This window comes from Geotrypetes seraphini, chromosome 1 (assembly GCF_902459505.1).
Source record: "Geotrypetes seraphini chromosome 1, aGeoSer1.1, whole genome shotgun sequence".
Classification (NCBI taxonomy): Eukaryota; Metazoa; Chordata; class Amphibia; order Gymnophiona; family Dermophiidae; genus Geotrypetes; species Geotrypetes seraphini.
Window position 1 is genome coordinate 208,847,978 of NC_047084.1, and position 26,321 is coordinate 208,874,298.

Here is a 26,321-nt window from a genome sequence, read left to right on the forward strand (position 1 = left end):
GGAATACAGATTGAGATCTTTAAATCTGTCCCCATATGCCTTATGACGAAGACCACACACCATTTTAATAGCTTTCCTCTGACCGACTCCATCCTTTTGAAGGTGCGGCCTCCAAAATTGTATACAATATTCTAAATGAGGTCTCACCAGAGTCTTATACAGGAGCATCAATACCTCCTTTTTCCTACTGGCCATACCTCTTCCTATGCATCCTAGCATTCTTCTAGCTTTCGCCGTCACCTTTTCAACCTGTTTGGCCACCTTAAGATCATCACATACAATCACACCCAAATCGCACTCTTCTGTCGTGCACATAAGTTCTTCACCCCCTAAACTGTACCGTTCCCTTGGGTTTTTGCAGCTTCCTCCGATGATATTAGGCCCAACTATGGACCTGCTAAATTTGTGTTGCTATAGCCAGAAATGCACTGTATTCACAGCCACAGCAATGCAGTTACTGCATGAGTCTAACCTGAGTTACTGCAGATTAGTAATTTACATATTATCTTGGGCTGCAGTAGCATTGCAAATGTTACTACAGCTTAGTAACTACCCTTGTATAAAGGCATTCTGGGGCATACGTTTGATGCCAGTGTTACAAAAGCTAAAATCCAAAAGATGCAGAACAATACCCCAAAAGATGCAGAACAATACAGCTAAATATAATCCTCAACAAAACTTTTTATATGTGTACACTAATTTTTTATTTAAGGGATCATCAGAAAAATCCAACTAACTTCAGCAACATCTTATCAAAGCCTCTTTAATCAGCTGATGTTCTCATTCATCAGTCCCTCTTGATACTGAATCTGATGCAGTCAGAAAAATGTAAATGTTAAGTGCTGTCCTTTTTTTCTAGACTACTGTTGCTCATATTCCATCAGCCATCAAGAGTAGAGGAGTTAGTGCTTAGTGCAGTGGACTGAGAACCTGGAGACCTGGGTTTGAATCCCACTGCAGCTCCTTGTGACTAGATTTCCCCAGGTACAAGTACCTGTATATAATATGTAAATCACTTTGATTGTAACCACAGAAAGGAGGTGTGTCAAGTCCTATCCCTTCTCCCAATTAAGGACAGTTGTGATTAAGCTGCTGCTGTGGCTAACTGAATTTTTCTGATGGTCCTTAAAATAGTAGTACAGATACAAGATCCTTTGTCTGAAATTCGAAAAACGAAAAGCTCCAAAAGCCAAAATTTGACACGAATTGAAGTAGTCAGTTTCCCCGATGTGACTCATGCTGAAACCAATGCAGGGGCATGCTTTTCTCCTGATCTCTGTGCAATTCAGGTCAGAGGGCTGATAAGTGGCAAAGAAGTGCTGCAGATTCCACTCAAGGTGGTAGTGAGAAGCAGAAAATGTTGGAGGGTTGGAAAGAAGAGCTGCAAAGGTTTTGACATTGCAGGTTTCACCAACTGAAACCTAGCGTAATTCCCCACACTTAACTAAGGAGTGGATTCTGTAACAGTGCAAATTGTTGGAATGGCCATGATCCACCCATGTCCTTCCAGAAAATCATTGTAATGGTCATGACCCACCCATACCCTTCCTATAGCCATGCCCCTTTTTGGATCCACACACAAGAGTTTATATGCATCTCTATAGAATATGCCTAAAAATATGTGTGTGCAAATTCTAATTCTTAATTATCGACATTGATTGGCATATTACTCAAGTTATTTGTGAAGATTTGGCACACATCTAAATTTGCAATGCAACTCAAAGCACCATATATAGAATCTGGAGGGCTGTGTTTTGAAAAATTGTATTCTGCACATGACCAATGAGGGAAAAATATCTATCTTTTGAGGAACAATTGTGCACATGAAGACATCAAGAGGTCAGCATTATGAAACAGTGAAATACAAGACAGTTTCACATCTACTAGGGTAATAAAATAAACTTCCGTTTCATGCTTTTCTGTCTGAGGCCAGTGTCAGAAAGCCATGCAGTAGAGTTGCACGCTGATGGCTGAGTGCACAGCTTCTACTGCAAGATTAACAAGAAGATATTCCATGTCATAAGAACATAAGAATAGCCTTACTAGGTCAAGGCCAGTAGCCCGTTCTCACGGTGGCCAATCCAAGTTACTAGTACCTGGCCAAAACCCAAGGAGTAGCAACATTCTATGCTACTGATCCAGGGCAAGCAGTGGCTTCCCTCATGTCTTTCTCAATAACAGACAATGGACTTTTCCTCCAGGAATTGTCCAAACCTTTCTTAAAACCAGCTATGGTATCCGCTCATACCACAACCTCTGGCAATGCATTCCAGAGCTTAACTATTCTCTGATTGAAAAAATATCTCCTCCCATTGGTTTTAAAAGTATTTCCTTGTAACTTCATTGAGTACCTGTTCTACTCCACTCAGGATTTTGTAGACTTCAATCATATCTCCCCTTAGCCTTCTCTTTTCCAAGCTGAAGAGCCCCAACCGTTTTAGTCTTTCCTCATATGAGAGGAGTCCCATCCCCTTTATCATCTTGGTCGCTCTTCTTTGAACCTGTAAGCTTAATGAGATGCAAATTCAACATGTGTAGGGAAAGCTTACCTGGCACATGCACACAAAGTTCAGCAGTAAGGGCACTTTCACTGTGTGCATGTCCGAACAAAAACAAAAGTGCCAGCACACATCTGTATTGTGGCCCTTAATTTCATTTGCCTCTTTTTTTTTTTTTTAAATCAAATCAGACCCTGCTGACTTTTATTCTCTATTTCTTCTTTAATAGCTGACATAATTTGAGTCCTTTTTATTACCTCATCACTCAAACACATCGACTCTTTTGCTGCTTCTCCTCTCCTCTATTATAATGTAATTTATGATTAACTTATGTTTAATTAACATCAATTTTTCTTCTCACCTTATTTTGATTTAATGAAGGGAGTATAGCTCCTGAAAGCTAGCTGAGATATGGATTAAGTGAGTCCAATAAACCTCTTTTGTATATTTATCTTTATTTCCTTAATGTTAGAATTAGGAAAAGTTGGGGTGACTCTGGAATTTCAGCAGAATAAAAGCATAAGTACCCAAAAGTCATTTATTTGTAAAGTCTTGAAATCATCAATTGCATCTCAAAGAAAAATGGTCTAACTCAGAAATATAATTCATTAAAACTTGGAGAAATACATTGCTTTAACATGTACCTGAAGGATATTCATCTTTTATACTGAGAGAACTGCAAATGGAGCAGCTAAGTAACCTTAAAACTAAACCCATGAGTTTGTGTTTTATGGAGTTGTCAGCTTTACCCCTCGGTGCTTTGTAAATTGAATTTCACAAAGTAACCACCTTTTTAACTGCATTTTGAAATTGAAGAGCTAAATATATATCCATGCATTTGATGTTTTGATTCTTGGAAATTATTTTATTACTGTCTAGGCAACACCAACGTTTCTCAGAAGATTTGGCACACCTTCAATTCGATCAATGATATTGTCTTCCAGTAGTTCCCTGCGTGTCTTAGCCCTAGGAGGAGAAGCATTCCCAGCAATGAATATCTTGAGAAGCTGGAGAGAAGCAGGAAATCAAACACAGATATTTAATCTTTATGGGATAACAGAAGTTTCCAGCTGGGCAACGTGCTACCAGATTCCTGAAGAAGCTTTTGATGACAGGTTAAGAAAAAATACTGGCTAGTACACTTCTTCCTCCGTATTCGCTGTGATAGGGGATTAACAACCGCAAATACAGAAATACCGCAAATAACTTTTTCATATGTTATTCGCTGTTTTCTATTAAAAACCATCGTGAATATGGTGAAACCACGAATAACATGGTGGGAGACCTGGCCTGTTCCTGAAGGAGAGGCAAAACACGGTGAATAAAGTGCTGGGAATCGGCGATTTTCTCTGTAAACGCTTGGAATCAGTGATTTCTCTATGCAAGCTGATGTAATTTTGGGGGAGGAGCCAGCAAGCTAAAAACCGTGAATCGAAACCATGAATGCTGAAACTGCGAATACGGAGGGAGAAGTGTAGTCTAAATATTTTCAGCTCCCTTTTCACTGATTTCCATCACTTAGCCCAAACATTTTCAAAAGATCTTTTGCATAACTAACATACTTGTACATATTTGTACTAAGAGAAGGCCATTTTTCTAAAGAGAAATACGCACAGTGGGGCTCATAAGCTTTTTCTTATAGACACAGAATGGAGAAAAGTTGTACTGAAAAAGGCCACTAAAATTTCTTTTGTTGTTGCTGGATTCTTTGCCAGTGGAAAGAATTATTTAAATTTGATGATGTGCATTGGTTTTCAGATCAGATCAGTTCCTTTTACAGCTCTGATTATGTTTAATGTTTTAATCTTTTGTGAACCGCGTAGAACTTTCGGTAACACGGTTTATAAGCATGATGTTATGTTATGTCTTGAAAGGTCGTGTACAGACTCCTCTTTAGATTCAGTACCTACTGTTTCACTTGCATAAAAGTTCTTACAACTTGCAAAGAATCAAATGTTCTCCAGGAACAATACAGTTACTAATGCTCTGCACATATTGTTGATGTTAATAAGCATATTAATAATAAACAGCTGCTCTCTGTAGAATTGTTATTGTTTTGGTAGCGGCCGAAGAAACATCAGTGAAGTGAAAGCTGAGAAAGCTGTCGGTACAGAATTGTGTGCTAAAGGGAGAGCAGAAGGTCAGCAAGGAGGACATAGGAATAGGGAGATAGATCTGAATGAACATTTGTGAAGATTATGGGCCTGATATTCAGACCCAGGGAGACAGCCCAGCCATCTCCCACAATCAGCAGCAAACCCAATGCTGGGCCATATCTGATGACGGGCATTGAATTTCCATTTTTTTAAACTGCTTTTGACACAGCTAAATTATAGCAGCCAAAGACAGATCAGCTATCTATGTCACGTGATATAGCAGGTGACTGCTGAATACATTACATTACTGGCTTATATTCCGCCTGTACCTTGCAGTTCTAAGCGGATTACATCAGAAAGATAGCTGGACATTTCCAGGAAGAGAAATACAATTAAAGAAGTTGGTCCTAGTACAACAAAAAAGATAGCTGGACTTTTCCAGTAAGAGGAATACAATTGAAGGCGTAAGGTCTAAAGCAATTTTGATGAGATGATTCTAAGAGGGGATGAGAGGGGAAAAGGGAGGGATTAGGACGTTTGGGTGAATTTCTTGAATAGTAGGCTCTTGATTTCTTTGCGGAAAGCCTTGAGGTCAGTTGAAGCTGTCAGTAGGTTGGTGATGGTGGGATCCAGTTTAGCTGCATGTGTTGCTAGTAAGTTGTCATACATCTTTTTGCGTTTAGTTCCTTTAAAAGGGGGGTAGGAGAAAGGGGATTGGGTTCTCCTCTATCTGGTTGAGAGGTTCCTGTTTAGACGGTTGTTTAGGTGGGTGGGTGCCGTTCCGTTTAATGTTTTGAATAACATGCAGTATAGTTTGAATTGGATGCGGGCTTGTATTGGAAGCCAGTGTGAGTCTAGGAAGGCGTTGGTGATGTGGTCAAATTTTCCAAGGGAATAGATCATTCTGAGGGCAGTGTTCTGCACTGTCTGTAGTTGTTTTATTAGGTAGGTGGGACAGGAAAGGTAGAGGATATTGCAATAATCCAATAGACTTAGGACTAGGTATTGGACTATGAGTCTGAATTGTTCTTTTTCAAATAATTTTCTGATTTTGCGAAGGTTGCGCATGGTGAAGAATGCTTTTTGTGTGATTTTGTTGATTTGCACCTGAAGAGTACAACCTCTGTCTACTGTTACTCCAAGGAGTTTGAGAGTGGGTTGTAAGGGATATTTGGTGGTTTTTATTTTTAGCTCAGTTATAGAAGGGGTTTTGTCCTTTTCAAGCAGTAGAAATTTAGTTTTATCTGGGTTGAGCTTCAGTTTGTGTTCTGTCATCCATTTTTCCACTGCTTCTAGAGTTTTTTCCAGGATGCCTAATTTGGTGGGGTCTGGTGTGTCAAAGGGGAGGAGTATGGTGATATCGTCTGCATAGCTGAATGAAGTTACTTTGAGTTTGTCTAACAGGGTACCGAGGGAGGAAATGTAAAGATTGAAGAGCATGGGTGACAGTGGGGAACCTTGGGGTACTCCGCAGGGATTGGTCCAAGGCTCCGATATAAGATCCTTTGTTTTTACTCTGTATGTTCTTGTTTTAAGGAATCCTTAAAACCAGTTGTATACTTCGCCTGAGATCCCTATTGCTTCTAATATCTGAAGAAGTATAGTGTGGTCGACCAGGTCAAATGCGGCAGAGAGGTCGAGTTGAATTATCAGCATCCTTCTTCCTTTGCTAAGGTGCTGTCTGGCTATGTCTAGAAGGGAAACTAGCAGTGTCTCAGTGCTGTGGTTCGATCTGAACCCCGATTAAGTTGGGTGAAGTAGGTTGTGGTCTTCAAGGTAGTTGGTGAGGTATTTGGCAACCAGACCTTCTATTAGTTTAACATATAATGGAATTGAGGCGATGGGTCGGTAGTTGGAGGGGGTGTCTATTGGTCCTTTGGGATCTTTCAGTATTGGGGTGATTATGATTTCCCCTAGGTCTTGTGGAAATTGGCCTTCCGTGAGAGTTGTTTGGATCCATTGCAAGAGGCAAGTTCTAAATTTGGGGGATGCATTTATCAGTAAATATGAGGGGCAATTGTTCAGGTCGCATGACGCTTGACTGTATATTAGCGCTTAGCTGGCTAAGTGCTGTTAAATGGACTGGAGCCATTCTTGGCCAGTTAAATAGTATTAAATATTAGGCGTTATATTCTTTTTTTTTTTAAATCCAGCTAAACCAGCAGGTTGTGTTCCCCTACCAGCAGATGGCGGTAGAAACTTTGAACTGTTCCAATGATATCGCCTATATAAGGGCTGGTATAGGCTTCAATATTTCTCTACCTCCAGCACAGTCCTATATGCCTCTAATACTTACACTTTAAAGTGGCTAACAAGGAAGGATAACTATATATATCACTTTAAAATTAAAAATTACAGTACATTAACATAATAAACAGCCACGTTTTAATGTTTAGTCTGGTGCTGTTTCTGGAATCCAGTGAATTACAGGACCTGAAGCAACATCTGATCAATTTCTTAGACTGGGCGACTAGAGAATAGGATAAAAGGAGTTCGCTAGATGTGGTGTACGTAGATTTTAGCAAACCCTTTGACAGTGTTCCTCACAGGTGTCTAATAAATAAACTGAGTGCCCTCAGTATGGGCCCCAAAGTGATGAACTGGATCAGGAACTAGTTGAGTGGAAGGTGATAGAGGGTAGTGGTCAATGGAGATCGTTCTGAAGAAAGGGAAGTTACCAGTGGTGTGCCTCCGGGTTTGTTTCTTGAGCCTGTTCTTTTCAACATTTTTGTAAGCAATATTCCTTAAGGGTTGTCAGGTAAGATTTGCCTCTTTGCGGATGATACCAAAATCTGCAATAGAGTAGACACCCCTAATGGTGTGGAAAACATGAAGAAGAACCTAGTGAAGCTTGAGGATTGAAGCTGTGTGTTATTTAGGTGTATTCTTTTGTAAAGGCCTTTCAAGATCTGGTAATTTTCAGTTTAATATAGTTCGTTACTATTTGTTTTAAGTAACAGGATTGAAGCTGTACAGTAATAATATGGTATTATGTGTTTGTATTGTTTGACCTATGAATGTGATGTTGTTATCCGGATAGATTTTGGATATGCGGGATATAAATGTTTAATTAAAAATAAATAACTAAAAAATCTGAAATTTGGCAGCTAAAAATTAATGCTAAGAAATGCAGAAACCCAAGGAAACGGTACAGTTTAGCGGGTAAAGATCTTTTGTGCATGAAAGAGGAGCGGGACTTTGGTGTGATAGTATGTGATGATCTTAAGGTGGCCAATCATGTTGAAAAGGCGACAGCAAAAGCTAGAAGAATGCTTAGGCGCATAGAGAGAGGAATGGCCAGTAGGGAAAAGGAGGTATTAATGCCCTTGTTTAAGACTCTGATAAGACTTCATTTAGAATATTGTGTACAATTCTGGAACCCGCACTTTCAAAAAGATATAAACAGGATGGAGTCGGTTTCTTCAGCCACTGAGCGGCATGATCAGGAGCGCGCTTTGGTGCTGCTGTTCGGCGCGGAGCGGCTTCCTGATTGGCTCACGAGAATTCAAGGGAGCCAGTCAGGAAGCCGCTCAGCACCAAGCAGCAATGCCAAAGCATGCTCCTGCTCGTGCTGCTCAGCGGCTGAAGAAACCGGAATTCGCAGCAGGGCAGGAGCACGGAAAGCTCCTACCCGCTGCACCACTGGACCACCAGGGATTGGCAAAGCAGGTACAATGGACAGGGCAGGGAGGGGGTACAGGGTGCAGAGCCTGGCAGCGGCCTGCAATAAATTTGGGAGAGGCGCGCTGGCCTGAATATAAACTGGGACCCCCAAAATCCCAGTTTATATTTGAGTGTGTATATATATATATACACACACAGTATATATGAAATACAGTATGTGTGTATGTATATAAGAGATCAGGGCACAGACTGTAGAAGATTGCTCAGCTCTGTTTTTGCATTCCAAATACTGGTGTTGCCATCTTATCACTGCTAAGTTTGTTAATTGCATTCCTGTCATATGAGATTCCTTTGTGTTTTTCCCACACATATTTGAATTCCATTACTGTTTTCATTATCACTTCCCATATGAGGGCATTTCAGGTACCTACCACCATCTCAGTGTAAAACTACTTCCTAACGTTATTCCCGAGTCAGCTCCCCTGTAACCTAAATTCATGTCCTCTAGTTGTATCACTTTTCCGTCTCTGGAAAAAGGTTTGTTTGTCTATTAATACCGTTCAAATATTTGAATGTCTATATAATAACACCCCTGTCTCTCCTTTCCTTTTTTTTTGTGCGAGGAACTACCTCTAAAAACCAGATTTACTATTTTTTTTTTTTTTTTTTGCGAATGACCATGTAAAATCTGTGAGAGACACTCCTGGAATGTATGAGCAGTTGTTCATGTGTTCTGCTTAGAGGGAACATAGCCTCCAGGGTATACATCTTCAGGTCATCAAGTCTCTTCTCGTATGTCTTGTGGTGCAAAACCCATACCATTTTTGTTGCTTTTCTCAGAACCTCTTTACGTCTTTTTACTTCTTTAGCAAAATACAGCCTCCAACACTAAACTCAGTACTCCCAAGTTAAGCCTTACCTACAGCTTGTACAGGGGCATCAACACCTCTTTTATTGTGCTGGTTATACTCCTCTCTATGCAACCTATCATCCTTCTGGCTGTGGCCACTGCCTTGTCACATTGTTTTGTCACCTTGAGATCCTCAGACACCATCACCCCAAGGTGCCTCTTCCGAGCTGTGCTTATCAATCTCTTATCTCATACATCTCCTCTGGATTACTGCACCCCAAGTGCATCACTCTGCACTTCTTCACATTCAATTTTAACTGCCAGACCTTTGACTATTCTAATTTTTGGAAACCTCTTCTCATTGTTTCTACTCCCTTTGGCTATCTTGGAATCATTCTCAAAAAGGCAAACTGTGCCTTCTAACCCTTTAGCAATGTCTCTTTCAAATATATTAAACATCATCGGCCTCAGTGCCAACTTCTGAGGAACTCCACTACTCGCCTTCCTTTTTTCCAAGCAAATTCCATTTACCACAACCCTCTGTTGCCTGTTGGTCAACCAGTTTCCAATTCAGTTCACTTTGAGTCCTAAGTTCAGCCTTCCCAGCTTATTCCTCAGTTCTGCACTGTTTTCTATGGGGCAAAAGAAAAAATAAATTCCTATAACTGAGGCATTGGCTCCTTTTCTGCTTGGACAATAGCATACCGATGGATTCCAGTCTGCATCAGTCCTTATTCTGGTGATGTCACTGGAGCAGTTCAGAGTCTCTATTTCTATCTGTTGATAGGAGGACATAGCCCACCTGTCTGGACTGATCTAGTAAGATTCAAGGAAAGGAATTAACAGGTATGAATAAATTTTACCTTTATAGGACTGCATGTGATCTCCTAACTTTCTTGGGATAAGCATGCATATAGCCTGAATTTTATGTTTATTTTATAGGTTTGAGGAGTGCTCTGTACCACTTGGCAGCCCTTTGTTTGGAACACAGGTTGAAGTCCGAGATACCAACAGCTTAGCACTTCAGGAAGGGGAGGGGCAAGTATTTGTAGGTTAGTTATTTACCTACTACATAGTTTAAACAGTTGTTTATATTTATTATGAAGTAAGATTATGATATGTATGTTTTGAGTGGATTCTCCAAGGGCAAACAGGATAACAGGTCCTCACAGATGTCATCTGATGGATCCAATAAGGAGAAGCCTCTTCAGCTTAGATAACTGTAGAATTTGTTAAGAAGCATAACCATATATCCACATAATTTCCTGTTTGTCACCAATACATGGGTCCTTCTTGGGCTTGATTTTGCCTCAAAGAGTAATGGATATTTCTTGGTGCGCTGTTATATACTGAACTTAACTTTAAAATGTTTTTGTCATGAGGGACTCCTTTACATTTAAATATTCTCTATTTGTTACCCTTGTTAGGGTTTTTAATGTGTGTTAAGTTTTCTTGGGGCCTAATATCTAAAGCCATCTACTAGCATAACAAGTCATTTAGGCCAGGGCCGCCATCAGGGCAGTACTACCAGTCCTGCATTCAGGGGCCCAGAGGTGACAGGGGGCCCGGGCTCCCCCAGGGTCCTAGGCAGTGTTTCCTCTAAGGCAGCGGTCTCAAACACGCGGCCCGCGTGTGGCTCTCCAGGTTTTATTTGTGGCCCGCGGTCTGGAGGCGATCATTCTCTTCCTTTTGGAGCAGCAGCCGGCTCGTTCGTTCAAAGCCGCGGGTTGGCGGCTCCTTGCGCTATCCACTCCTGCATCGGAAGCCTCTCTGATATCACACCATCAGAGAGGCATCAGACACAGGCGCGGATCTCACAAGGAGCCGCCACCCGCGGCTTTGAACGAATGAACCGGCCAGACACGCTGCTGCTCCAGTGGTGTACCAAGGAGGGGGCGGTCAACTGTTCTCCTTAGCGTGCGGCTCGTTTAGAGCAGTGGTGCCCAACCTGCTTCCCTTCCCTTCTCACTGCTGCCATCGGGGATCAGGCCGGCACCGTGTCTTTGATCTCCCTGCTTCTCTTCCCTGCTGGGCCGACCAACTCTCGCGGTGGCCCGACGTCAATTCTGACGTTGAGAGGACGTTCTGGCTAGCCAATCGCTGCCTGGCTGCCCGGAACGTTCTTTCCGACGTTAGAATTGACCGGCCTTAAGCAGCCAATGTACTGGGTAGGAAAGGGAGGGACAAAGAGAATATTTACTATAATAATTAAGGGAGATACATTAGGATTAAATATGTGTGTCATGAAGAAAATTTTTTGGATATTAAATATGAAAGAGGAGAGGAAGAATAAGATAATGAAAAGAATTAAAATGTATAATGTCTTTTAAAATATATTCTATTAATGTCAATGGCCTGAATCATGTAATTAAAAGGAAAAAAATATTAACATTTTTAAAAAAGCAAAATGCGGATATTTACTGTCTGCAAGAGACCCACCTTAATATGAAGGAATCACAGAAATTATCAGGTGGATGGATAAAGGAATGTTTTTTTGCTCCAGCAGTGGGTAAAAAAGCAGGGGTTGCAATTCTTATAAATAAAAAATGTATGGCCAATATAAAGGTAAAAAGTTCAGATCCACATGGAAGATGGATACATATAGATATAGGTATGGGAAATGATACCCTGACGTTATTTAATATATATGCCCCTAATTCGAATCAATCAGAATTTTTCAAAAAGCTACAAAATATGTTATTACCACTGGCTGCCTCTAATTTAGTGGTGGCTGGAGATTTTAATGCTGTAATGGATCCATTATTGGATAAAAAACCAGGTAAAAATATTAAATCTTTAGGTCTAGATAATTTAGTTCGATCATGCGATTTGAAGGATATATGGCGTATTCTTCATTTTAATGATCAGGAATATTCATTTTGTTCACAGGTTCATAAATCATTTTCAAGAATAGATTATATTTTTGTTTCAACAAATAAAGTGCAACAGGTGATTAAAGCCTCCATTGATCCTATTATCATTTCGGATCATGCGGGAATATGGATAGAATTACAATTAGATCAATTAGAAAATAATAGACCTCTTTGGAGATTTGATAATGCATTGCTTGTGGATGACAAATTTTTGGAAAATTTTAAAACACAAATTAATGAATTTTTTCAAACAAATTTAGTGGAAGATACATCCATAGAGAATGTATGGGATGCATTTAAAGCAACTATGAGGGGTAATATTATATCATATTCAGCTTTTATTAGAAAACAAATTAAAAAACAATATATAGAATTAGAAAAAGAAATAAAAATATTAGAAGCTAAATTGATAAATAAATGGGAATATGAAGTTTTGCAAGCTCTTTTGAAAGTAAAAGGTAAATATAATGAATTAACTTCAAAAATGATAAGAAAAGATTTGTTTTCCAAGCAAACAGTATATTATGGAAATTCTAATAAGGCGGGAAAATTATTAGCAAATTATCTTAAGGCAAAAAAAAGGAGAACTAATATTAATGGAATAAAAGATGATAATGGTATAATAACAAATCAAACAAATATAATATTAAAACAATTTTTAAATTTTTATAAGGATCTATATTCTTCTGAACCTTGTTTGGAGAAACAAAAAGATGGAAAAAAATTTTTAGATTTAATTAATGGACCTAAAATTCCTGATCATATAAAACGAAGTTTAGAAGAACCTATATCATTAAAAGAATTAGAAACAGCATTGAGATCTCTTAGAGTTGGATCCGCTCCAGGTGGTGATGGTTACACAGTAGAATTTTATAAAACATTTCAAAATGTCCTTTCCCCATTTTTACTAAATTTATATCAGACACAACTTATAAAAGGTAATATAAAAGGTACTATGGCTGAATCAATAGTAATTGTTTTGCCTAAGCCAAATAAAGATCCTACTTTGGTTTCGAACTACAGGCCTATATCTTTGATAAATGTTGATAATAAACTTTTGGCGAAAATTTTGGCTTTGAGATTAGCCAAAGCTCTCCCACATATTATAGATATGCATCAAACGGGTTTCGTTGCTAAAAGACATTCCTCCAATAACTCTAGACTATTATTTCACATGCTAAACTTATCAAAAAAAAATGGATGAACCGGCTTTTACAGTTTCATTAGATGCCGAGAAAGCATTTGATAGGGTAGAATGGAATTTTATGTATCAGGCTTTAGAATGGTTTGGTATAGGTTCTGGATTTATACAAATGGTAAAAACATTGTATAGCTTCCCGATTGCAAGATTAAATATTAATAATATGATATCTGATGGTTTTCAATTGCAGAGGGGAGTTAGACAAGGCTGTCCTTTATCTCCTTTGTTATTTGATGTTGTATTAGAACCCTTATTGTTAGCAATACAGCAAACGAGGGAGATACAAGGTATTCCATATTCAGATATGGAATATAAAATTTCGGCTTATGCGGATGATATTTTGCTTTATTTGAGAAATCCAGAGTCTACCTTATCTTCTTTATTGGAATTAATTGATAAGTTTGGCAAATTTTCAGGTTATAAAATTAATTGGAATAAATCTGAAATTATACCCTTGAATGTTTACTGTGTAAAAGGATTATTTGATACTTTTCCATTCATATGGAAAGAAGAAGGATTTAAATATCTAGGCATTCAAGTTAAAAAAACAATTGAAGATACTGTAAAAGAAAATGAAAAATATGTATTAAAAAAAGTAACGGAGTTATGTGAGCAATGGAACCCATTACATATTTCTTGGTGGGGAAGAGTTCAAACTATTAAAATGATGATGTTGCCTGTGGTTTGCTACCAAATGAGTATGATACCTATTTATTTTCAGGGGTCCTTTTATAAAAAGCTTAATAGAATTTTAACAAAATTTCTTTGGCTTGGTAAAACACCTAGAATAGCTTTAGTAACCTTACAAAAATCAATTAAGGAGGGAGGGGTAAATTTTCCAAATTTCTATAGGTATCATCAAGCCTATATTCTACGTCAGGGTATGTATTGGATCCTCCCAGAACTTATAGATAATGCACCAGATTGGTTATATTTGGAATGGCGCCTTATGTTTCCCCTAAATTTAGTTCATCTACCAAGTATTAATATACCTAACAGATACAAAGAAAATAAAATAATAATGGATACTTGGAAAACATTGAGATTTATTGATAAATTAACACCCATCCCAATATACAAATCAACTAATCAATCCATATGGATAAACTCCAAGATCAAAATTGGCGGAACTCAAATCCTTTGGAAGAACTGGATTAATGCAGGCATTAGAACTCTAGATGATATTATTTCAGAAGGTAAACTGCTGGATTTTACACAATTGCAACACAGATTTGGTTTCAATAAAACACAAAGTTTTAAATGGTTGCAATTGAAGCAGGCCATTCAGGTTGGGTTCCCTGAATGGAAATCATTAAACAATCAATATAGTTTAAAGTTCTTATGCTTTAAAGCAGACTTCCTAGGACATCAAGCCGCATTGTGGTATAAATTAATATCTGGATATTTAAATAAAAAACCAAAAAATGGTCTAAGAGACATTTGGAGCATTGAGATTGGACATCAAATTAATGCATCTCAATGGCCACTAATTTGGTCTTGGAGAATGGGATGTACAGTGTCAGCGTCTATGAGACAAACATGGTTCTTTTTATTACATAGAGCTTTTTGGACCCCTACTCGTTTGCAAAAATTAGACAGTTCTAAATCTAATAGATGCTGGCACTGTAATCTAGAACCAGGGACATTAGATCATTTATTATATCATTGTCCTTATATTAAAATTTTTTGGAATTCAATTTGGCCACAAATTAATAAATTAATGGAAAATCATATTGCAATATCATATGATACAATTTTATTTGGAACAATGATGAGAAAAAAAAGTCAAATTTCACCAGAAAATAATAAGCTTTTATTAATTATGACAGGGGTTGCCATTCAACATATAACTAACAATTGGAAAAATTACAACAACCTAAATTACACATTTTGGTGGAATACAATATGTCATACTTTTAAAATGGAAAGAACAATAGCAATACAAAAGGGGACATATAATAAATTTATAAAAATATGGGGGCCATTGACAAAATACTGTAATGAATAAATAATATGATGTTTTCTTCTTCTTTTCTTCTTTTAAAGATTTTTTTTTTTTTTTTATGACACACATAAAGGGGGGGTAAGAAAAATTAATTTATACATAGTATGTTATAATATATTATACAAAATGTAACGTATCAATAAAAGGTAATAAAAGGGTGGGGGGAGGGAAATGGGACAAAAATTGTTTAGATTATATTGTATTAGATATAAAAAAGTTATTGAATATTTATCAATTGTATTCTAATATGTTGTATACTTTTTATAAAAATTTGAAAATTAAAATATTATATTAAAGTAATGAAAGGGAGGGGGGAGGGTGAGGGGGAAAATCAAATTCAGATATATAATGTATTAGATATAAAAGTGATAATATACATTTATCAATTGTAATTTATTATTATGTACACTTTATGAAAAATTAGAAAATAAAAAATAATGGGAAAAAAAAAAAAAAAGAATTGACCGGCCCAGTGCAGAAGAGAAGCAGGGAGATTTCGGCCTCATCCCGATTGTGGCAGCAGCCTATTCCGCAGCGTTGGTGGCATGGGGAGACAGGAAGGAAGGAAGAAAGAAAGAAGGGGGGGGCAGGGAGCCAGAAAAAAAAGCAAAAAATCGGGCACGGAGGAAGGAAGAAAGAAAGGAGGCGGGGGGGGGGCAGGGAACCAGAAACAAAGCAAAAAAAATGGGCCACAGAATCAGAGAAAGACAGACATAGAGAAAGAAAGAAAAAGTTGGGTGAGGGAATGAGGTCTGGAGGAGAGGAAGCATACAGGAGCTGAAAGAAGGGAAGAAATATTGGATGCACAGTCAGAAGAATAAAGTGCAACCAGAGACTGGTGAAATTACCAAACAAAGGTAGGAAAATGACTTTATTTTCAATTTAGTGATCAAAATGTGTCTGAATTTATATATGCTGTCTATATTTTGCACTATGGCCCCTTTTACTAAATCGCAATAGTGTTTTTTAGTGCAGGGAGCCTATGAGCGTCGAGAGCAGCGCTGGGCATTTAGCGCAGTTCCCTGCGCTAAAAACTGCTATTGTGGTTTAATAAAAAGGATGGGGTGTATATTTGTCTATTTTTGTATGGTTGTTACTGAGGTGACAATGCATAGAGTCATCTGCCTTGACCTCTGAAAAAACCCAGAATAGGAATGATAATTAACATTTTCTCAGCGTATAGTGTGCTTTGTGTTTTTTTATTTTATTTTTGGTAGACCATTTTGACTTGGTCATTTTAAAGTAGCTCGCAAGCCCAAAAAGTTTGGGCATCTCTGAGCTAGAGCGTTGAAACTGTGTATTTCTATTTTATCCCCCCTTTTACAAAACTGTGGAGCATTTTTTAGCGCCAGCCGTGGTGGTAGCAGCTCTGATGCTCAGAATTCTATGAGCATCAGGGCTGTTACCACCGTGGCTAAAATCCACACTACAGTTTTGTAAAAGGGGGAGGGGTTCGTTTGTGATGACATATTCCATACTAGGCGAAGGTGTTTTCTGTGTTCTTTGTGTTTGAAAGACATGGTTTTCTGTTAGGATTGACGATGTAGGATTGATCTGTGCTGGTCTGGCTTGTTTAGTTTTACAATGGGTGTATTGATGTACTGCTCACTGCAATATGTAAGATGCTGCCTTTTCCTAGGTACTCATGTGTGACGTGTGGTTTGTTACTAAAAATCATGTTTTTCTTACAGATGGGGGGGTGCCAAAAAATGATGGGCCCCGGGTGTTACATATGCTAGGTACGCCACTGTATGTAAAGATACCAGAAAGCTGGCGTAGCAAAAACTTTAAGTAAATTGTTATTCTTCTAAGTTTTGAGTATTTAACCCTCCCACAATCTCATGGGCACTCGTTTCAAGTTTCAAGTTTATTGAGATTTTGATTTAAACGCAATATCAAATATTTTCAATGCGTATAACAAAAATAAATTTGGGGAAATAAATAAAACCATTTGAACAATAAACATACAAACATATCCATAGATGATTAAAAATACATAAGGAGTACAAGGATAAACTACATTTGTTTAAAAATGCGTCCTCCGTGCCTGCTCATAAATTTGTGGAGTATGTAACTTGTCGCTCATGCATATTTTTTTTTGCACACACCTCATCAATCCTTAGAGGAAACATTGGTCCTAGGCCACCATAGCACAAATTCCTGTATTATGCTTCTGCTGTGCACAACAATAAACAATAAACACTGCTGTCATACTTTTTTTTGTCTCCTGCCGATTTCCTGATAGCACCCCCCCGGACAAAAGGGGGGGGGGAAGGGGTGCGTGGGGGGGGGGGCCCAATAGAATTGCTCAGTAAGGGGCCCAGAAATTTCTGATGGCAGCCCTGATTTAGGCGCCCTGTGGACGCATGGTGGGAGTCTATTTTATAATGGCATCTGGATGCCCAGATTTCATTATACCTGTATTAGCATGTCAAACCTTTAAGCACCCACAGTTACACCAGCCATAGATCTGGTTTAATTGTGAGGGTGTACATGCAGCCAGGGACATGCATAACTGATAATCTAATCTAATTCAGTATTTCTGAGTGACACTATACCTAAATAGTTTCAAGGTGACTTACAATATAAGGAATTACAGATATATGTGCTAGATTATATTATAGTAGTTTGAGGAGGACCGAGTTATGAAAGGAATAATGTGGAAGGGAGAAATGAGATGTCATAACTGTATTAATATAACACTTGAGTATGGGATTTAGTGATATTAGGTATTTTGAGTTAGTTGTCTATAGTGTGTATACTTTCAAAGAAGAGTTTTAATTGTTTTTCTGAATCTGTTGTAGAATGATTTCATCCTAATGTCATTTGGGATGTTGTTCCAGATCTTGGTGCCAAGATAAGTGAAGAGTGAGTTGAATGTGCATTTGTGTTTAACTCCTTTGGGACATGGAAGGAGTAGTTGAAGTGATTCCAGTTTTCTGGTTGACGTTGACCAGGAATTGTTGAATAAGTCTGAGTGGCTCTGCAGTTTTCCCATATAGAATTTGGAACATTATACATGATGATTTGAAGGTGATATGAGTTTTGACTGGAAGCCAGTATAAGTTCTTTATAGTAAGGTGAGATGAGTCAAATTTTTTTAGTTTGATTATTAATCTGATTGCTGTATTTTGTATCATCTGTAATTTGTTCAGGAGAGTAGAGTTTAGACCCGCATAGAGGGATTTGCAGTGATCCAGATGGGACAGTATAAGCATTTGCATTAGTACAGCAAAGTGGTGCTCTTGGAAAAAATGGTCGGATAAGTCTTAGTCTTCTCCTATTGTTGAAGGTTTTCTTCCTTTAATTATACTTGAGATTCATATGATGGAGTCAAGTATGACTCCAAGAACCTTGAATGTCTTGTTGATATTCAGTGTGGATCCTGAAGTTAGAGCTTCAGTGGAAGGAACCATATGTACATCGTTATGAAACTATAGAACTTTGATTTTGTCCGCGTTTAGTTTGAGTTTCTTGGATGCAGCCCAGGGGTGTATTTTGTCTATTCCATTAGATATTATCAACGTTGTATCGTTAGAGTCACGATTAATTGGGATGAGTAGAAGAATGTAATCTGCTTATGAGAATATGCATTTATTGTTGTTGAATTTGATATGGCCTAGTGAGCTCATGAAAAGGTTATAGAGGATCAGGGATGATGGTGATCCTTGTGGTACAGTACTGGCAGAACACTTGCCAGTTTTTAAAAAACACTTTGTCTTTTTAGATAAGATATTGTCTGTTTTGTAGGAAGTTTTTGAACCAGTTCATGATGGTTTCTACAATGCCTTTTATGTTGAGTTTGATTAGCTAGTGGTCAACTGAGTCGATGGTGGCGAATATGTCAAATTGGAGGAGGATTGCCTAGCGGCCAATGCTCAAGTATTGCTTGATTTTGGTCATTAAGATCAATAAAAGGACCTCTGTGCTGTGATTTGAGCAGAATCTAAATTGAGTGGGATGGAGGCATGAGTGTTCTTCAGTGTAAGTGATGAGTTGTTTGCTGAGGTGCGTTTCAAGAAATTTGGTTAGTATTGGGATTCCAGCTCTGGATCTGTAATTTGAGGGGTTTGAAAGTCAACGTTTTGGGTTTGAGGATCGGCATGATGGTAATTTGCCCCATTTGGAATGATAGTTGGCTATGATGAAGAAGATTGTTTAACAGTTTTATTAATCATTCTATGATGTGGTCAGGGGCTTCTGGAAGTAGATGATTGGGCCATTGGCAAGTAGGGTATTGCAAGTGGACAGTTTTTTCTGGAGAGTAGTAGTGGTTGTTTAGGACAGAGGTAAGAAGGTGCTCCAGATTTGGTTTGCTGGGTTCAATTCTGGAGGTGTATGATTTGGTTAGAGAGATATAGGGGAAGTGACGATAATTTATTGACTTCTGAATGTACTTTTTAAATCTTGTTTTGGAAGTCAATGTCTGATTTACCTAAAACTGGGTGTGAAGTCATGGTATGCATTAGGCAGAATAACTTTTTGATGTCAAAGCTATTGCTCTCAATTTCGAGAGTGTAGTGGGTTTTTTTGGCCTCAGCAATGTGGACTTTTGTATTTGTTGATAGCTGATCTCCACGCTTGTTTGTGATCTGGGAGATTGCTCTTTTGCCATTGTCTTTCGAGTCTTCTACAAGATTGTTTTTCTGCTTTTAGGACATCCATGAACCAAGGTGAGGACTTGGTTGATTTTTTGTGAGGTAATGTTTCAGTGAAGTTCGGGGTTTGTTCTAATGCATTGTTCCAGCTGTTGAGTGAAGCTATGAGACTGGTTGTAGTGGTATTTAGAATTTCAGAGGCTTTGTTCCAGAACTGGCTGGCACTAATCTTACCTCTGAGGTTTCCCAGTGGTGGTCTTGATAATAGCTTTTTCCTTTTGGAGGTTGAGGTTGAAGGATAATAATTAGTGATCTGAAAATAGGGGCATTTGAAGATATGAAGTCCAGGGTGTGACTTCTGTTGTATGTGGGTTCTGATGATTTCAGATCTAGTTGGCTGTCCTGTAAGAATCTGTGGAAGTTGGTGATGATTGTGTTGTCCTGAGTGGACTGTTAGTCTCCTAGGACAATAAGTCTGGTATATTGACAGGTTAAATTTGAGATAATTTCCTGTCTTGGGGATCAGTAAATTAGTAGCCATCCAATCCTGCTAGAGTATATGCTTGATTTATCTTCTAACTTGCATATCATAAACTCTAGTTCCAGTTGTATTACAGAATCGGATAGTGAGATGTGAAGGAACTTTTGTAGACCAAAGTGAAGTCATCTCCTTATTTGTTAGGCATTGGCGAGTGGATAATACTATAGCCTGGTGGACATAAGTGGGGGAGTTCTGGACTTACAAACTCTTTTAGCCAGGTTTCTGTGAAGAAGGCAAGGCTGGTGTCATTGGTGGAAATCAAATCATTTATTAGTAGGAGTTTATTGACTACTGACCTGGCATTAATATACACTTCCCCGTATTCGCGGGGGTTAGGGGCAGAGCTGGCCCGCGAATATGAAAAAACCACAAATAATATTTGGGCCGGTTCTGCTCCTAACCCCCGCTTCCTCCGGCTATTTTAAGCCCTGAAAGCCCCCCCTTAAGCCTTACCTGGTGGCCTAGTGGGTTTTCAGGCAGGAGCGATCTTCCCATGCTCCTGCCCCGTGCAGATCGCTCACATGAAATGGCTGCCTTGAGCTCCCATAGTCTCTTGAGCCATTTCCTGTGAGCAATTTGCACAGGGCAGGAGCGTGGGAAGATCGCTCCTGCCCCAAAAACCCGCTAGACCACCAGGTAAGGCTTAAGGGGGGCTTACAGGGCTTAAAATAGACCAAAAAATTAAAATGGGTTTTTGGGTTTAAAACCACGAATAACCAAATCCGTAGATACAGAATTCGTGAATACGGAGGGGGAAATGTAGATGCATGGGACTGGACTAGTTGTTTTTTCTAAAGGGAATGATTGGTTTAAGGGGATTCTTCACAGATTGCTAATGGTTCTGTATGGTGGAGTTTTGGATTTCCTTTTATTAGTTGGGTGGTTGCCGGTGATAGCAGGGATTGTGTTATGAGTTGTGATGGGATTGTTCATGGCATATTGTTTGATAGGCGGAGAGGGTCTATGTGTATGGTAGTTGTGATATGAAGGATGCCACATTGGATGAAAGATGTTAATTAGTTGATAGTCCAGTTGCTAGATTGAATTGTCCAAGAAGGAAAACGGGTAATGCATAAGACCATTTCATTGTGCTTATTCAGGCACTTGTGAATGAGAGAGCTAGGAGACTGGTGGTTGCTTTGCTATAGGGGATATAAAGCATCTAATTGTTGTATGTAAAGTCTTGGTTGTTGTCTTCTGTTTGTTGGAATAGGAAGCAAGTGACAGATCTTGTGAGTCATTGGGTTGGATGTAATGATTAGTTTGCTCCAGGTCTGTTCAGAACTGTGGAGGAGTGTGGGTTAGTGTATACTATATTTTTATTGGTAGAAGAGTCAGTTGGTGGAATGTGAGGTCTGTATGGTGGGATGGATGGGTGTGATGCAGGTTGTTTTGAATTGGAAGTAAATGGGGAGGAGGAGATGGGGTTTGAGTTTGTTATATATTTGAGTGGAAGACAGGAGGAGTTGGTAAGTATATATAGTGGTAGTGCTGTAAGTTATGCACATGAAAGCCCTGCCTGTGTCCTATCTACACTCCACCAGGTATACCTCACTTGCCTTTTAGTGTTATGCCTCGTACATACATTAGTACAGAATAGCACCTAGGCACTCTGCTGGCATTTTTGCAGGTAAGTGTACACTTCCTGTTCCCCTTCCTCCAGCGGTATGCCCCCCTCTGCCAAAGTGCCTTCATATTCATGCGCTCTGGAAGGCCCTGTCAGCTCTACCCACTTTGACACTTTTGCATCAGAGGGGCAGTACCAACAGGGCCTCACGAACGGATAGACTCGAAGGCTCTGTGTCAGTTAAGCTAGCGCCAGTGCCGGGTCTTCTTTAACATAACATAACATCATATTTCTATATCACTTGGTTAGTTTGGTTAGCTTTGTGTTCCCTGGACTGTGGGGCCACCCCGGCTGACCTGGAAGGCTTCTCTCCGCCTTCTGGGTCAGCCAGGGTGGCCACACAATCTGGGCAACACCAAGCTAACTCAAGTGATGAAGATCCCTCCGTCTTCTGCCACCCTCCCGCTGCCTGTCAGAGAGTCTGGAGTCTATAGAAGGCCTGGCATTCGCGCTAGCTTAACTAACGCAGAGTCTTTGAGTCTATCCGCTTGTGAGGCCCTGTTGGTACCACCCCTCTGATGTAAATGTGTCAAAGTGGGTGGAGCTGACAAGGCCTTCCTGAGCGAGTAGACGTAAAATCTCTTTGTTGAAGTTAGCGCCGTTGCCAAGTCTATGTGGATTCCAGATTCCGGGTCAGGCAGTGGTAGAGCAGCAGAAGGAGGAAGGTTAGAGGAGGAGAAACGCTGGACTTGCTTGGGGGGGGGGGGAAAGAGAGAGGGAGTGATGTTGGACTGAGGGATGTGGGGAAATGGAGAGAGTTGATATGGTTGGTTGTTTGGATAGAATGCTGGACATGGATGGAGGAGAAGGGATATGCTTTTTATGGGATGGAGAGGAAGGGAAGAAAGAAGAGGAAATGCACATGGATGGAGGAGAGGGAAGGGGACCTGAAGAGAAAGGGAAGATATGTACATGGATGGAGAGGAAAAGAAGAGAGAGAGGAAGAAGGTGCACATAGATAAAGTGGAATGGATGGAAATAAGGAGAGGAGATGCACATGACTGGAAGGGTAAAGGAAGAGAAGAAAAGATGCATATGGATTGATGAAGGGAGGGGCATGAACTTGGGACACAGAAGGGAAAGAGGAAATAGAAAGGGCATGAGTGAGTGAGGGAAAGAGTTGGTGCACATGGGGAAAGGAAGAAAGAGGAAAATTTTTGGGCATAGAGAGATAGAGAAGAGTGAAGTAGAGATGCACGGGAAAGAGAAGGATGAGAGGGAGAAATGTTAGATACGGTCATGTAGAGGGATGCAAGGGGAGGAATGTTGGACATAGTGATGGAGGTAGAGATGTGGCATGGTGCTGGAGAGTCTGTATGCATATGAGTTTATCCTCATGTGAGGTGAAGTGTTACAAAAGCCCATGCCCAGGGCAGGATTAATTCGTCAAGGGCCCCTAGGCACACAAGTACACTGGGCCCCCTCTCCCGCCCCACTCCACCTTGCGCCCAGGCGGAAACAGGAAGCTGCATCAGAGGAAGCTTTGGGCAAGCAGCACCGCTTGCAAAATTACAGTTCCCGTTGACTTTCTTACCTGTGTTGCTTGCTTGTCTTACTTGCCGTCAATGGGGGGAGGGCATTGCCAATCGGGGTGGGGCCCACATTGCCGATCGATGCTGGAGGGGCCCATCGCTGTTTGGAAAAAACAATGTTGATGCCCTCCTTCATCGGGCTCCCCTGACCATTTTGGGCCCTAGGCACATGCCTACTGGGCCTGTTGGTTAATCATGCCCTGCCCATGGGTGATGCATTGTTTTACCTGGGGAAATGCCCTTCCGAAGACTTTCTGAGTTCATAGGTATCCAATCTGACACTGCAGTATGTTAGACTGGAAGAAGTCCAGTTTAGCCTATACTAGCTTCACATATACTAGTTTAACATGTACTAGCTTACTACAGATCACAGTGAATGTATTCCACTGTTGCAATAAGTCATTCAAATGAATGATACAATGAAAAGACCATGTATTCAAACTGTTGATTATAATGGATAACTACTTTCAGGTACCTCAGGTAAATTGTCTATAGCACCCGTCAGCTAATAAATTATAATCTTATTGTTTGTACAGGGGGGAAACAGAGGATCTGTTTCTTGGATGATGAAATCATTGTCCCCTTGGGCACATTGAGAGACACAGGAGACTTTGCAGTGGTGAAGGGTACAAACATATTTTTCTTGGGCCGGAAGGACAATCAGATTAAACGCCATGGGAAACGTGTTAACATCGGAGTTGTGCAACAGGTAATAAGAACGTGCAGCAGAACAAAGTGAAGTGTGAAAAAGAAAATAAAAACATCCACTGCAAGCAAATCACCTAAATCCTGCCACAGAAATCTGTGGTATGCGTTAGCCAAAATTGTTTTTGCTGGATACAAAGAAAAGGTGCTACGTAGTATGTCTCTGTGTGTGTTCTGCTTCAGGTGGACAGTACAGAAAGATGCTCTTGGAAGGGCAGTCACTATACTTGCTGGAGGGGGAATTATTTCTTTTTTTTTTTTTTTTTTTAATTTTTATTTATTGAATTTTCAATTTTTACAAAATTTGAAACTCAAGTAATACAATTAATTACTATATATCATTGTATCTAACATTAATATAACATTAATTTATGAAACAGTAAATATTATATGTTATATATAATCAAAAATTAAAAATCCCTCCCCAATTTTTACAATTAATGATTCCAAAAAATATGCATATCCCACCCCATTTCTATATAAGTACTATAATTGTGCTAAGAAGTCTAATCGTTAGAATAATTAGTCAATGGTTGCCAAATTTTTTTGAAATTATTAAGATTCCCATGTTGTAATGCTAATATTTTTTCCATTTTGTAAATATGACAAACAGAATTCCACCAGAACGTATAATTTAAATTGGTATAATCTTTCCAATTTTGAGTGATTTGTTGCATGGCGACTCCTGTTAATATTAAAAGAAGCTTGTTATTGTTTACTGAGATCGGACTCTGAGTTCTCATTGCAGTGCCAAATAATACGGTGTCATATGAGAGTCCCACATGATTTTCTAATAATTTGTTAATTTGGGGCCAAATCAAATTCCAAAAGGCATTTATACAGGGACAAAAAAAAATTAAATGGTCTAATGTCCCTATTTCTGTTTTACAATGCCAGCATCTATTGGATCTAGTACTATCTATCTTTTGCAGGCGCGTAGGGGTCCATAACACTCTATGTAATAAAAACATCCATGTTTGACTCATAGATGCTGACCTTGTTGATCTTAATCTCCAGGACCAAAATCGTGGCCATTGAGATACAGAAATTGTCTGTCCAATCTCAATACTCCAAATATCCCTAAGACCATTTTTCTTTTTTTTATTTAAAAATCCATATATCAATTTGTACCATTTTGCGGCTTGGTGCCCCAAGAAATCCGCCTGGAAACATAGAACCTGCAGACTATATTGAGTATTAAGATTTTTCCAATCAGGGAACCCTACCTGAATGGCCTGCTTCAATTGCATCCATTTAAAATATTGTGATTTATTTAAGCCAAATTTATTTTGCAATTGTGAAAAGCTAAGCAGTGAACCTTCTGAAATGACATCATTTAATGTTCGTATACCTGCATTTATCCAATGTTTCCAGACGATCTTATATCCGCCAATTTTGATCCTGGAGTTTATCCAAATAGACTGATTTAGTGATTTACTAATTGGATCTGGTGATAGGTTATTAATATATCTTAATGTTTTCCAAGTGTCTACTAAAATTCTGTTATCTTTGTATTTTCTAGGCATTGTTATACTAATTAAATGATCTAAATGTAATGGGAACAGGAGCCGCCATTCTAAATATAGCCAATCTGGTACATTCTCCATGAGATCTGGGAGGATCCAATACATACCCTGTCTTAGAATATAGGCTTGATGATACCTATAAAAATTTGGAAAATTTACCCCTCCCTCCACAATTGGTCTCTGTAAAGATACTAAAGCTATTCTAGGTCTTTTTCCAAACCAAACAAATTTTGTAATAATATTGTTTAATTTCTTATAAAAGGACCCCTGAAAAAATATTGGTATCATACTCATTTGATAACAAACCACAGGCAATATCATCATTTTAATTGTTTGAACTCTTCCCCACCATGAAAGATGTAAAGGATTCCATTGTTCACACATTTCTGTAATTTTTTTCAATAAAAGTTTTTCATTTTCTTTAACTGTATCATCAATTGTATTTTTGATCATAATTCCTAAATATTTTAAGCCTTCCTCTTTCCAAATAAATGAATATGAATCAAATAATCCTTTGGTACAATGAACATTAATAGGAAGAATTTCTGATTTACTCCAGTTAATTTTATATCCAGAAAATTTTCCAAATTCCTCTAGAAGATTAAGTAAACTTGGAATAGTATTTCCCGGTTCTCTCAAATATAA

General features: G+C 38.9%; 1 protein-coding gene across 6 annotated transcripts in view; it reads left to right on the plus strand.

The window, feature by feature from the left end:
• The window catches only part of AASDH (aminoadipate-semialdehyde dehydrogenase), a 159,670-nt gene that overhangs the window by 88,524 nt on the left and 44,825 nt on the right, over positions 1-26,321 (plus strand). For all 6 annotated transcript variants that reach the window (XM_033944705.1, XM_033944696.1, XM_033944731.1 and 3 more), the window contains 3 exons: positions 3,378-3,613; positions 10,011-10,120; positions 23,982-24,154. In XM_033944705.1, the coding sequence (XP_033800596.1) occupies positions 3,378-3,613; positions 10,011-10,120; positions 23,982-24,154 (519 nt within the window). The remainder of the gene's footprint in view (positions 1-3,377; positions 3,614-10,010; positions 10,121-23,981; positions 24,155-26,321) is intronic.